At 46.8% G+C, this 14,248-nt stretch overlaps 1 protein-coding gene across 2 annotated transcripts in view; it reads left to right on the top strand.

Annotated features, from left to right (window-relative positions):
• Positions 1–5,490: 5,490 nt before the first annotated feature.
• KSR2 (kinase suppressor of ras 2) overlaps positions 5,491–14,248 on the top strand; it is a 424,918-nt gene continuing 416,160 nt past the window's right edge. For both annotated transcript variants that reach the window (XM_043440060.1, XM_043440071.1), the window contains exon 1: positions 5,491–5,833. In XM_043440060.1, coding sequence (XP_043295995.1) covers positions 5,654–5,833 — 180 coding nt within the window. In that variant the 5' untranslated portion in view covers positions 5,491–5,653. The remainder of the gene's footprint in view (positions 5,834–14,248) is intronic.

Genomic DNA, 14,248 nt, shown 5'->3' with positions numbered 1-14,248 from the left:
AGGAGGAGTGGCTGGCATTTCACTGCCTGCTTAAGGCTGCCCATGGTGAGGAGAAAGGGCAGTGGGGCAAAGGTACATCCTGCTTCTCATGGGCCAAAGCACATATCCTTAGACTTGAGTCATCCTGAAAAACTCACTGGAGAGGGCACCCTGCCAGGCAAGAGGCCCTCAGAAAGAGAATGTAGGGTACTTCCTGGGGTATGAGTGGAAAGGGGATGTGCGAGAGATCATAGCATGTGCTTTGAGTCTCCACGTGGTCCCCACGGAGGTCTCCAAAGATCCACCCTCCCGTGCACCCGCATGTGAAAGAACCAGCATGTAAGGACTCATCAGGACATGGTGGGGGGGATCTGACACTCAAGTGAGAACTTACCTGTTCTCACTTGTTTCATCTGAAGGTCCCTTGCACTCATTTCTCTGCTCCTGAACACCAGCAAGAGGAGCTGGAGAGGAGGCAGGAAAGGACATGCCTGCCCTAATCTCCATTGCAGGTTCCTTATCTACAGTCATAACAGAGGGGGTGGGGAAGAAGCATAAAACTGGATGTAAGAAGGAAGCTTTGGTTGGACTGGAATGGACTTCTAATATGCAAAATTGAGATCATTCTTAATGGTTGAAACTAAAAGCTATGGGATCTTATGAGGGTTTGCCAAGTTCAGCTCATTCAGTAGGCCAGTAACTATAATTTATTTCCACTATTGATGAAGCTACTCTGAGATTTTCATCATTTAGAGCTCAAATGCAGTTTCTGGGGTGAAATACGATTCTCATCAGTTAGTTTCCAGGCAGGGAGCTGCTTCTAGGGGACAGAGAAGTCACAAAACTTTTGGCAGCCTTCTAAGGTTGGAGAGACAAAACTGGGAACTTGAAAGGCTAATACTGTGTAAAGAGGGAGTGGGGGACAGAAAAGTGAGCTTGATAGATGGCAATTTCCTGCTTAAGACATTTGGCAAATTCTGAAACAGTGCAGGCCAAGAGGCTAAAGAGCCAAGCAAAATGTTCCTGAAAAACAGAGCAGAGTTTTCAACAGTCTTGCCATGTTGTGGAGACAAGGATTAGACCCCAGGACCAGGGGGAGGGGCCTTGGTGAACACCTAAACTTCTCAGTTGGAAATACTGAAAGGCAAGGATTTACAAGTGAGAGCCAGAGTTAAGTGGTGTCTTATCAAAACTGCTATGCAGCCTCCATCCAGCTCAGCCTCTGATTGGATTAGGATGGTTAGTCCTCATGCCATCTGTTTTGCAGAGAAAGGATGAGCCCTCTCCAGAGTTAGACAACATTAACCAGAGACTCTAGATATTTTTTTCATACACAGATACTGCATTGCATTCAACAAACATTACAAGGCCTTCCAAGAGACAGGACCAAATCACTGAAAACAAAGAGAAAAATAGTCAATAGAAATAGACCCCCCTCCCCCTAGGTGACTGAGGCATTGGAGTTAGACAGGGGCTTTAAAATAACCATAATTAATATTTTCAAGAAAAACAAAAGATGTGAAAAATGAATGAAGAGAGAATTTTCTTGGAGAACTGGAATTTGTAAATTTCATAATCCAAAAGATTGAGAGCGTGGAGAACATACTTGAGCACCTCATGGATTGGCGGGGGGGCGGGGCGTAATTTTGAAAATGCTGATTCAGCTCTTTTGAGCCATTAAACCCCATGGGCCCACAGTACAATAAAAAGTTTGATATCTCCAGTTGTCATTCTACATCTTAAGCAACTTCCTTTAAGGAATACATATTACCATGAGTTCTGAATCTACTCTGCTCTATAAGCCCAATCCCTGGAATGAGCTCTGTTTACCTGGAGAAAGAGGTGCCTTTGGCCAATTATCCTACATATATCCTTTGGGCAATGCATCTTGGCAGTATTATTAGTTAAGATGGTCACGGAAATGAAACCTTTCTGAGATGACATTTGAGTAGACACAAAGTGACAGGAGCCAATCAGGAAAATATTGGGGGAAATGTGACCTGGGGAGAGGAGACATAGAGTACAAAGATCTCTAAGACAAGAGTATATTTGGCAATTTAACCTGGGGATAGCAAACTTTTCTGTAAAGGGCTAGATAGTAAATATTTTAGGTGTTCCAAGACATACAGTATCTGCTGCAACTAAATTCTGCTGTTATAATGCAAAGGTAAAGACACACAACAAGTAAATGGGTGGCAGTATTTCAATAAAACTTTATTTATGAACACTTAAATTAGAACTTCTTGTTAATTTTCACATGCCAAAATAGTCTTTTGATTTTTTTTCTGAACCATTTAAAAATATAAAATCCATTCTTTAAAGAATTTTTTTTATTGGAGTGTCATTGACTTACAATGTTGTGTTTGTTTCCGCTACACAGCAAAGTGAATCAGTTATACATATACACGTATCCACTTTTTTTTAAAGATTCTTTCCCCAAGGAGGTCATTACAGAGCATTGAGTGGAGTTCCCTGACTATACAGTATAGGTCTTTATTAGCTATCTATTTTGTATATGATAGGGTGTACAGGTCAATCTCAACTCCCAACTTATCCTTCCCCTTCTTTAGTTCCTGGTAACCATAAGATGGTTTTCTATATCTGTAACTCTATTTCTGTTTCATAAATGAGTTCATTTGTACCATTTTTTAGATTCCACATATAAATGATATTATGATATTTGTCTTTCTCTGACTTACTTCACTCAGTATGACAATCTCTAGGTCTCTTCATGTTGCTGCAGATGGCCTTATTTCATACTTTTTTATGGCTGAGTAATAAGCAACAGTTAGAACTGGACATGGAGTAATGGACTGGTTCCAAATTGGGAAAGGAGTAGGTCAAAGCTGTATATTGTTACTCTGCTTATTTAACTTATATGCAGAGTACATCATGCAAAATGCTGGGCTGGACAAAGCACAAGCTGGAATCAAGATTGCCGGGAGAAATATGAATAACCTCAGCTATGCAGTTGACACCACCCTTATGGCAGAAAGCAAAGAGGAACTAAAGAGCCTCTTGATGAAAGTGAAAGAGGAGAGTGAAAAAGCTGGCTTAAAATTCAACATTCAAAAAGTGAAGATCATGGCATCCAGTTCCATCACTTTGTGGCAAATAGATGGGAAAACAATGGAAACAGTGACAGACTTTATTTTCTTGGGCTCCAAAATCACTGCAGATGGTGACTGCAGCCATGAAATTAAAGCATGCTTGCTCCTTGGAAGAAAAGCTATGATCAACCTAGACAGCATATTAAAAACCAGAGACATTACCAACAAAATGTCCATCTAGTCAAAGCTATGGTTTTTCCAGTAGTTGTGTATGGATGAGAGAGTTGGACTATAAAGAAAGCTGAGCACCGAAGAATTGATACTTTTGAACTGTGGTGTTGGAGAAGACTCTTGAGAGCCCCTTGGACTGCAAGGAGATCCAACCAGTCCATCCTAAAGGAGATCAGTCCTGAATATTCATTGGAAGGACTGATGCTGAAGCTGAAGCTCCAATACTTGGGCCACCTGACTTGAAGAACTGACTCATTTGAAAAGACCCTGATGCTGGGAAAGACTGAAGGCAGGAGAAGAGGACAACAGAGGATGAGATGGTTGGATGGCATCACTGACTCGATGGACATGAGTTTGAGCAAGCTTTGGGAGTTGGTGATGGACAGGGAGCCTGGAGTGCTGCAGCCCATGGGGTCGAAAAGAGTCTGGCACGACTGAACAACTAAACTGAACTGAATATTCCATTGTGTATATGTACCACACCACATCTTCTTTATCCATTCCTCTGTCAGGGGACATTTAAGCTGCTTCCATGTACTGGCTATTGTAAATAGTGCTGCACTGAACATTGGGGTGCATATATCTTTTCAAATTATGGTTTTCTCCAGATGTATGCCCAGGAGAGGTGTTGCTGGATCATATGGTAGCTCTATTTTAAGTTTTTTAAGACCCTCCCCTACTGTTCTCCATGGTGGCTGCATCAACTTAAATTCCCACAGTGTAGGATTCCCTTCTCTTCAGACCCTCTCCAGCATTTATTGTTTGTAGCATAAAATCCATTTGTAATTCTGGGACCATAGTTTGCTGATAGAAGGTCAGTTAGGTAGTCTGGGATCAGATCATGCAGGACATGTAGGACAGGGTTAGCAATCAGATTAAGGCAAAGCCCCTTTCACTCTCCAAATGCAAAGTCACCCATTAGGGCGATTGAAGGCCTGGGTGTCAATTCTGGGAGGCAGCTTCCTATAGCCCAAGGGAGAGCATCAGGTTTGCTCCCTCCCACACACCATCAAGGCAGAACAAGCAAAAACACCCCCCCACCCCCCACCTACCCCCAACCACCCACACCACACCACCCCCCCCCCCCCCGCCCCTTCTAGCCAGAAAGCCAGAGAGGACGTGCCCAGGTTCACGCTGACGTTTTTCCAGCACGCTCTACGGGGTTCAAAGTTGGACACACACCTGCTCCCAGCCAGAGCGCACCTGCTGAGCCGCTCGCCGGCCTCCTCTCGCGAGAGCGGTGCCGTAGTAGTGTCCCCCACCCCCGCCCGGCCACCAAATCCCTCTCCCCGCCCCCTCGCCCAGTCTCCGCGCTCTGGCACACTCCCTGCCATCTCCACCGCCCCCAGGAGCAGCCTCAGCCGCCGCGCGCTCTTCCCCCGCGCCCCCGCCCGCCGATCGCTCGCTCGCACGCACGCCCGGTAGTAATTTCACTTTGCCACGCGAGCTCCGCATCCCCTAGAAATCCCGCCCCCCGCTCCCCCTACCCGCGCCGGGAGCCGCGTCCCTTTCCCCGGCCAGGTGCGCGAGCCTGCGCGCTCCACCTCCGCCTTCTCCAGCGGGTCCCTGGCGCGCCGGAGCCCGGGCCCGGCGGGGGCGGATGCGCGCACGGCGCCTCTCCACCAACCCGCTCCCCTGCAGGTCCCTCGCTCGCTCTCCATCCCTCGCCGGCGCTCCCTCGCTCCCCCCTCCCCGTGATTGACAGGCAAGATGTCGGTGTGGAGCGAGGCAGGAGCGAATGCAGCAGCCGTCACCCCCGGAGCCCGGCGGCGGCAGCAGCAGCAGCGCGAGGACGAGACAGCAGCCAGCCGCAGTCGCCGCCGCAGCCGCGGGAGCAATGCAGACAGCATCTTGAGAACGCGCTAAAGCACCCCAAACGGTGGACAATGCCGTGTCACTGCAACTGGGAGGGGGGCAAACCAGATTTTTTTTGACATAAAAGCCAGCCAGCCAAAAATATATAATTTTGTCCTTCACGGAGCCGGTGTGTAAAGAGTGAGCGCTATTTTCCTTCTCCTTCTCCTCCTCTCCCTCCCCCCTCCTCCTTCCCCCCCCCCCACCCCAAGTGTACAGACAGCATCACATCACCTGGCTTGCTTCTGAGAAACAGCATCTCTCCTTCTCAGGGACCAGAGACTCAGAGAGGGGAGACGTTCTAATGGAGTCTGCTTGACACCCCAAAATAAAATAATAAATTTTGGCTCTTGTCCCCTCCTCCCACCCACACCCCCTCAACCCTGTGTGAGATGTTGGGTTTCTTCTTCATGAGACACTGTTGAGAAGTCGCAGTGGTTGGAGAGGCGTAGGGGGTAGACTACCTCTACTCCCCCCCCCCACCCCCCTTTTTTCTCTCTGGGAGGAGGAGGAGGGGAAGGGGGCTTGCAGAGCAAGCGATGGATGAGGAAAACATGACGAAAAGCGAGGAGCAGCAGCCTCTGAGTTTGCAAAAAGCCTTACAGCAGTGCGAGTTGGTCCAAAACATGATAGACCTGAGCATCTCCAACCTGGAAGGGCTTAGGACCAAATGTGCTACCTCCAACGACCTCACACAAAAAGAAATCCGGACCTTGGAGGTAGGTGTTGCCTATGGAAAAAAAAGAAAAAGCAATCCTTCCTCCCCTCCCCTTTCTCCCCCACCATCCCCTCTTCCCTTGATTCTGTTTGTTGGGGGTGGGGTGGAGGGGGTGGGAGGATTGCAAGGTGGGCACGGTTCGGTCTTCGATCTTCTGTGATTTATCTTGCAAACCCTGCGCTTGGATGTCCCTTCACTGTACCGCTGTCGGCTACCGCTTGGCTGGGTGGTGGGAGCAGTAGTAGTAATTGTTATTCTTTATTATTGTTCTGGCGGCTGTGGTTATCGTTCGCTTCCTCTCTGAGGAGTGAGTTCTCTCTTTTTTCCGCTTGTGGATTTGTTGATATGCCGCGGGGGGCTTGTGTGCAGGGTAAAGACATTAAGGCGCTGCAGAGAACCCACGTGACCTTGCGCATTCTGCAGGTGGTCAAAAGGTGGTTTTTGCTCGCGGAATGGGGCTGCCTATAAATGTAGACCTCGTCTTTCTCGGTCTCCTTCCCAGCCTGCCCACCGCCCCCCACCTTTGGCTCCTTGGATTTGGTTTGTTTGTTTTCAGGGGTATACATGTCAGGAGGCAAGATGCCTGAAAAAGAATTCCCCGTTGAGCTCCCCGTTTCCAGTCGAATCATTTTGATCAGGGAGCTGTTGCAGGCCTGAAGCATGCTTTTTCTTTCTTTCTTTCTTTCTTTTTTTTTAAGAAAAAACCTGGATCGGCACACACAGGTGGTGTGAGAAAATACTCTTGAATCTTGGTGGGACGGTGAAAAAAAAAGGGGGGGTCGGGAGGAGGAGTTATCTTTGGCGTGTTATAACATTTTCTCTAACAGAACTTGAGGGGGAGTTTGAAGCAATTTTGTCCTGGGTTGGGGGGGGCGGGGGTAGGATGGATGCAAAGTTACTCAGAAAGAAGATGGCAGAAATTATTCCTTCCCAAGGCCATCTGGTCAAAGGAAGGAGTTTTCAAGAGGTTTAGAAAATGCCTGGCATCCACCTTGTTTCAAACACCTGAAGGGTTCAACTTACCTCCCTCCCTCAAACCGCAGGTGGTACACATGGCTTGAGGCTTGATGAAATGTGGGAACTCCCATTAGCTGGCATTTGCTGAGGGTGGTGGCCATGGGGCTGGGAGCAGAGGAAAGTGGTTCTCCCCGTGGTGGAGCTGGCGTGTGCAGAGCTGGGAGGGCCCTCCGTTCAGCCCGTGTGTTTCCAAGGCCTGCACTCTTCAGTCCCGGACTGAATCTTTTAGCCCTTGTGCTCCTGTCCTAGCATGGATGAGCACCTCTCTCTGATTCACTTTCAAGTCTTTCTCCTCTGTGATTTTAAATTTGGCCAGATGTCAGCAGGCAGGAAGGCCATCAGTTTGAAAGTGGAGTTAGTGTGTGTGTGTGTGTCTGTGTATGTTGAATATGCTATTTGCTCCCCTAGAATGTGTCTCTGTGTGCACCTGTCACCTGGGAAAATAACTGTCAGAAATGAAATAAGTGTCAAGGGGTAGCAGAGGCATGGGAATTCTGTTGGGAGGCACAGGTATTTTCTTTCTCAGAGCTTTGGAGAGTCATGCAGGCTGGGACTCTGCCGATGGAAGAAAAAGTGTGGGATGCCCTGGTCCAGCCTTCCATCTCTGTCTGAGCAGTGCCTCAGAGAAGATTCTGTTCAGAATTGCATGCTGTAAATAAAGAAATAACCCAAAAGGGCCACCGGAGGTCTCTTCTGATCCTCTGAGTCAGGAGTCCCAAATGCTAGCTTGTGTATTAGTATGTAACTTTCTCTAGTTTTCTTTTCTTCTTTTCAACTTGCTTCACTCTCTGAGAGCTCTGTGGATCATGGTGATTGTTGCAGTGGGCCACTGGTTCCATTGCTTCTTTTCTGCATAGAGGTTTTCTTTTTAAACTGGAAGAGGTAGGCATTGGTATGGTGGGAGGTGGCAGTTACTGGGAGTGCATCTGTTTGTTAATTTCCTAATCCCAATATGCTGCAGAGCATGCCAACTACTTTATCTGTATTGCCCAAGAAAGGGTCTTGAGCAATTATGCCAATTTAGGCTTCCTAGATCTCCAGGGCTAGGGTGGGGCCCCTGAGGAGGGCTGATGCCTTAGGGTCCAGCCAAGTCCTGCCAAACCTCACATAGGTTTTGGATCCACAGTTGTTGTTGTTTTTGAATCCCAGAAGTTGTCAAATTTTATGTATCAAAACCACCTGGGGGAGCTTATTGCAAATGCCCATTCTCAGCCTTTAACCCCAGAGATTCTAATTCAGTTGGGATTGGAGGGGGCCCAGTAAGCTGTGTTTAGTAAATAGTCAGGTATTTCTGATGCATGCTTTCCTATTGACACCATGGAAAGACTAAACAGGAGACAGAGGACATATTTCAGCTATTCGACGATGAACTCTCTCTGCTCACAAGCACTAAAGAAAGCAGTAAATTGAACAGACCATTCCTGAAATTCTTGCCTATACTCCTGTGGAAACAAAAATGTACGACGTGGACTTAGCCTCCAAGAAGCGTACTTTATGATGAGAGAGATAAGAGTAATAATGTACGTGTGAGATAATGATTAAGTTCAACAGTAAGTGATATGGGAGACTGCATCTGCATCTATTAGGAATGTGTTCAGCTGCGTGAAACGGAAAATCCAACCGGCGTGGTTAAGCAAATAATGGTTTCTTTTTCTCAAGTAGCAAGAAGTCTGGAGGTATACGGCTGCTTGAGTTGGCTCAGTGACTTAATAACATCAGGACTGATATCTTTGTGAATTCTCATGGCCTATATCTTACAGTTTCAAGATGGCTGCTGAAGCTTTCACCATTACACCCAGGTTCAAGGCAGGGAAGAGAGGGACCAAGTGAGTGGGAGGTAATAAAGGCTTCATATCTTTGACTTCCATAAGACACCTCTCCTCCCTACCCCACCAATGTTGTTTTTGTATGTCTTCTTGGCCAGAACTAGGTCAAATCACCCGTCTAAGCTGCAAGGCAATGGGACCACTGTCATGACTGGTTTAGGTGGTTGAAATCCATTGCCTGGTTTGACCTGTTGCTACTCTGTATAAAACCAGGGTTCCACTAGCATAGAAGAGAGCTAGAAGGGATATTGGGTGGACAGCCAGCCACACTGGCCACAGTACTTTCTCAGGAGGCACTCTGGCAGAGAAGGAAGGTCATGAGCTTTGGAGTTAGACCTATGTAGTCTTGTGTTCTTGCTTTTCCGCTTAACTTTATCTTGGCCTAGTGATTTAAGTTTTCTGACCCATGGTTTCATTTTTGGCAAAATAGCAGTGGAAGAATAACACCACCTACCTCAGAGGTGGTTGTGAGGATGAAAAGAGATGACATTTTCAAGGCTCTAACACTGTCTGCAGCCCTGTGCTTGCTCCTTTGATGGTGATGATGATCATCACGTGGTGTGGAGTAGGTGACATGGGAGGGCACAGCTCAGACTAGAGGGAGAGCAGAAGGAGCTCGAGCAGCATTTCCAAAGTATGTTTTGTGGAACCCTAGTTCTGTGGGATGTCAGCATTATTCATTTTTTCAACAAGTGCTGAATTCCAGGCACTGTACTAGATGCTGGTGGTCAACAAGTATTCTGTAGACAAAATAAATCCCATAGTTTACTCAATGGGGAAAGGCTGAGTTCAGCAAAAGAGATAGCTAGGCATCTTGACCGCAGGACTTCTCAGAGCCTTTAATATGCCATATTTGTACATTGTGACTCCAAGGAAGGTGAACATCTGCAGACGTCTTTTTCCAAAGATGTCTTTTGGACTTGATGTTCCATAGAATTCACCCAGGGAAATATGGGGCAGAGTGGTTAGGGAGGCATTCTTGGTTAAAGAGCTGCAACTCTGAGTGGAGTGAAGGATGGGGAGGGTTTAAATTGCAGCGGGCCAGGGCAGCTTTCTAGGCCAGCACAACAAACGATAGAGGCACTGTCCTGCCTGTAAGGGGCAGCTTACAGACGGGTTGGCCCAGAGTGGAGAGTACCTGGGAGATTGTCGTAGGAAACGAATTCAGGTCACAAACTCCTGGGGTCTGTCTTAGGACCGGGAAGTCAGACCAACAAAGTTTTTATCTCTTTGAGGGAGGAGGTAGAAATCTTTAAATGTTTTGGAGTGAATACAATTAAAAAGTTGCTTAAAGATTAGCCCGATGGCAGGAGGGACTAACAGGAGGGACCAGCCGGCTTTTTCTGTGAAGGGACAGAGGGTAAGTTGTTGAGGCTTTGTGAGCCACATGGTTTTTATCGCAACCACTCAGCTCTGCTGCTGTAGCTTGCAGCAGCCGTGGACAATCCAGAAATAAACATGTTCTTATAAAAATTCACCTAGGGACCCTGAAGCTTGAAGTTGATATAATGTTCACATGTCATGAAATATTATTTTACTTCTAATTTTTTTTGACATTAAAAATGTATTCTGAGGTTTCAGGTCAAGCCTTACAAAAACAGGTGGTGGGTCAGACTTGGCCCATGGGCTGTAGTTTGCTGCTTCTTGATCTTTAGGGTAGATGGGGTGAGAAAGGACCTGGAGGCACAGAGACCATCTGAGAGATGACTGAGTGGCCCTAGGACTGGTGGGCAATGGCCAGGTGTGGGTGGGCCTGAGTGGGGCTCTATTTTGGTTAAATTATAAGAGGAGGGAGATATCAGGGATTGAGTTGGGGGATAAGTAAGTAACAGAATCTCCTTATACAGCAAGGGCATTCTAGCCATCACTTATCGATTACTTGTTTTTAATCTGTTCTATCTCAATTAATAATAATGGTTAGAGATACCATACCTAGACTTAATTATGTTTGGGAAACTGGACCTCAGACAATATTCCATTATTTTCAGTGATTCTGTGGGTTGGGATCAGCCAGGCAGTTCTTCTGCTGGTTTGGCCTGGACTTACTGTGTGGCCACATTCAGCTGGCCGATGCAATGGCTGCTGAGAGAGCCGAGCCTTTCCCTCCATGTGGCCTCTCCAGTGGGATCACCTGGGTTTCTTACATGGTCCTAGTATTCCAAGAGGGTCACAGTGAAAGTTGCAAGGGTCTTGAGATTCAGAAGTCACACAATGTCACTTCCATTGCCTTTTATGTGTTGGCACAAGTCACATGCCAGCCTGAATTTAGATGTTGGGGAAAGAGACTCCGCTGCTAAGTGGGAGGAGCTGCAAAGACCCTCTGGCCATATTTAATTTCTGACAGGTGTAGATACTTAGTGAACACTCACTGTGTGCCCAGAGCTGTTTTAGGCACTAGAAACACAGTGGTAAATGAGGCAGGTGAGGCCCCTGCTCTCACGGTGCTTACATTTATGGGTGAATGTCAAGGTGGGGTTGGGGCAGACAGACAATAAACAGGTGGACAGAGAATCTCAGTTATGTATTAGGTGAAGCTATATAGATCCCCAAATGTGTAATGGCTCCAGTAGAGCCGAAGTCTTACTCTTGCCCTCTTGGCTGGTGGATGTTTCTTTCACGGTCCAGGCCCTTTCCATTCTGCAAAATTGTTATTTGTTTGCATCCAGAAAGGGGCAAAAGTGTGGAGAAAACAAAGCGTCTTAAAAGCCTCACCCCTGAAAGTGCCCTCATCAGTTCTGCTTGCATTCTGTTGGCTAGAATTTAGTCACAACATTGCCAACAAGATGGTGAAGTGGGCCTAAACTGGCTGAAGATCTGGTGGTCTCTGCCACAGCTAATGAGAAGCTAGTGTAATAGTTATCTACTGCTCTAAAACTAGCCAACCCAGGACTTAGTGGTTTAAAACAACCACTGCTTACAAGTCTGCAGTTGGGACTGGACTCAGCCAGCCAGTTCTGCTGATCTTGCCTGGGCCACTTGTGTAGCTGTGGTTATCTGGCGGGTCCATTGGGACTGAATGGTCCAATGTGGACTCACATGACTGATGGTTGGCTAGTGGTTGGCTGAGGCATCCCACTTCTCTTCCACGTGGCCTTTCCAGCAGGAAACCCCTGATTCCTTCCTTCCTTCCTTCCTTCTATTCTGTCTCCTTAAAATTGAAGTATAGTTGATTGATAGTGTCACCCAGGTTTCTTACATGGTGGCAGCAGCAGGTGTTCCAAGAAGGCAGGTTCTAATTCATAGCCCGTTTTCAGCCTCTGCTTCTGTAACCTTTGCTAATGTTCCACTGGCCAAAGCAAATTATGTAGTTGAGCCCATGGTCTGTGTGGGAGTTAGTATTCAAGGGTATGGATTCTGGAAGGTGTGGTTCTTTGAGGACTAGTGAACAATCTGATGTAACTGAACCACATGGAAAAATTCCCAAATAAACCCAAAAAAGCATAGGAAAGAGAGAGAGGGGTATGGGATGATCAGCAAAGGCTCCCCCTTGGGGAGGTTTCACAGATGTGAGGGAGCAAGACATGAAATGTCTGGGAAGTGTACAAGGCAGAGGGAACAGCAGGTACAGAGTTCTTGGGTGGGAATACATTCCACATATTATGAGAACAGCACGGGGACCACTGTATTTGGAGCAGAGTGAGTGGGGAAGGGATGAGGGGCACAGTAGGAGGAAGACTTGGGGCCCTGGTCATGGAGGGCTTGGCTGAGATACTTGGATTTTGTTCTAACTGTGAAAAGGGTGGGGGACTGACTTATTTAAAAGATCCTTTTGATTGCTGCAGGTAAAATAGTTGATAGGGGCATAAGACTGGGAGCAGGGAAACAAACTGGGAGGCTAGTATGGGAGTCAAAGCCAGGAATGATGGTCCTTTTGACTCAAGTGATGATGGGGAGATGGAGCAAGTAACTGAACTCAGAAGGTCATGGGCGTGAGAGGTGCTCATGAATCGATGTGAGGAACGAAGGAAAATAAAGAACTGAGGGTTATTCCTAGGTGTTTGGCCTAAGAACTAAGTGAATGGCGGTGCCATTGTCTTAAGTGCCATTGTTTAAGTGTCAGATTGGGCTTGATGATTCAGTCCTGTTTAGACATTTAATGTTTGTGAAGTAGACAGTTGGGTATGTGAGCCTGGAGATTTGAGGAAGGCTGGGTATATAAAGTTCACTTAATATATCAGGAATATCTTTTCATCTTATTAAACAATATTTTTAATGGTTGTGTAGTGTTATATGAATATACCAAAATTTATTTAACTTATTTAATGTAATTCTGTCAGTTGTATATGTTTGCCGCTTTCTACTATTATAAATAATACTGTGGTAGACATCCTCGTGGCCTGTAGTAATGCTTGTCTTTGATTTCTCGAAGTAGAATTGCTGGATCTGGCAATATGCAAAGTTTCTGGACTTTTGATAGGTCTTGACAAATTACCTTTTACTTACAGTGTGGAAAAGGACCTGCTTTTCCATATCCTTAATCTGGATTTATGTTTTGTTTTGATTTTTGGTTGCCTGTATTTTGATGACCAAGAGCTTGGGTTTAAGGAGGCAGTTGTCTTAGGCCAGAATTTCATCTTTCCTGTTTCTGGTTGAGAAGGACCTGGGAACCTGTGTAGATGAGAGACGCACATGGTTTTCCACAGACGGTGGCCGGCCTGCAGTGACCCAGCCTCTGCCTTTTTCTCTTAGAGACATGGGTGGAGTGTGGTCCCAAACTTCTGAGTCAGTGGCAAGAGGTATTTCTGAAGGGTTCTCTGTGGATGCTCTGGGGTTGGGGAGTGGGTTCTACTAGGGAGCTCTAATCCTTCCTCCAATGGGTAGAAAAGTGAGGAGTCTTCCTCCTCTCCCTGAGGACGGCTGGTTTTCTGGGCTATCTTCCGGCCATCCGCACCAGGCTCCATCTGTGAGACCTGGGCTTCCTCATTGCTACTCTGGAGCTGGGCAGTGGAAGGTATTCAAAAGCCAAGGAAGCCAAGGGGGACATGGCAGCCAGGAAGGAGGATGGAGAAGATGAGGGGCGGGGAGGGAAAAGGGACAAACATGGGAGAGAAAAAAAAAGTCTGATTTTCTTTGGCAGGGTTTCTGTGACCCTTGGAATGTCTCTCCAGTGGGGAGTGACTGTAACTATAGTTGTTCCTGTTTTACAAGCCAGTTGACTGAGGTTTGGAGTCACTGATCTGACCCCAGTCCTGCAAATTCAGGGAGCCTTTGGTCTGGGAAGAAGTTGACAGCTCCTCCCTGGAGTCCCAAAGAGGGCCTGACCTGGAAGCAAAGAAAGCAAAGCTGAGGGCAAGTGCAGGTGAAGGAGGAAGAACAGACAATCAGGGCAGTGTGATCCGAGATGGGAGCTGAGGGATTCATGAGAATGGTGAGGATGGAATACCCCACCACTCACACACTCCCATCAGTGACCATTCCAGATGACGATGGAAGAGAAATACAGAACTGATGGAGACAAAGTAGGGCATTCACAGAGAAAAGGAAAGATGAGAAGAGTATTGTAGATGTGAAAGGTCCAGCCATTTGCCACTTTGGCTATTGATCAGTTGAAATGTGGAGAGTGCTAATCGAAA

Source organism: Cervus canadensis, chromosome 1 (genome assembly GCF_019320065.1).
Source record: "Cervus canadensis isolate Bull #8, Minnesota chromosome 1, ASM1932006v1, whole genome shotgun sequence".
Taxonomy (NCBI): Eukaryota; Metazoa; Chordata; class Mammalia; order Artiodactyla; family Cervidae; genus Cervus; species Cervus canadensis.
Note: the sequence above shows the minus strand (reverse complement) of the source record. Positions and strands in the feature narration are given on the sequence as shown.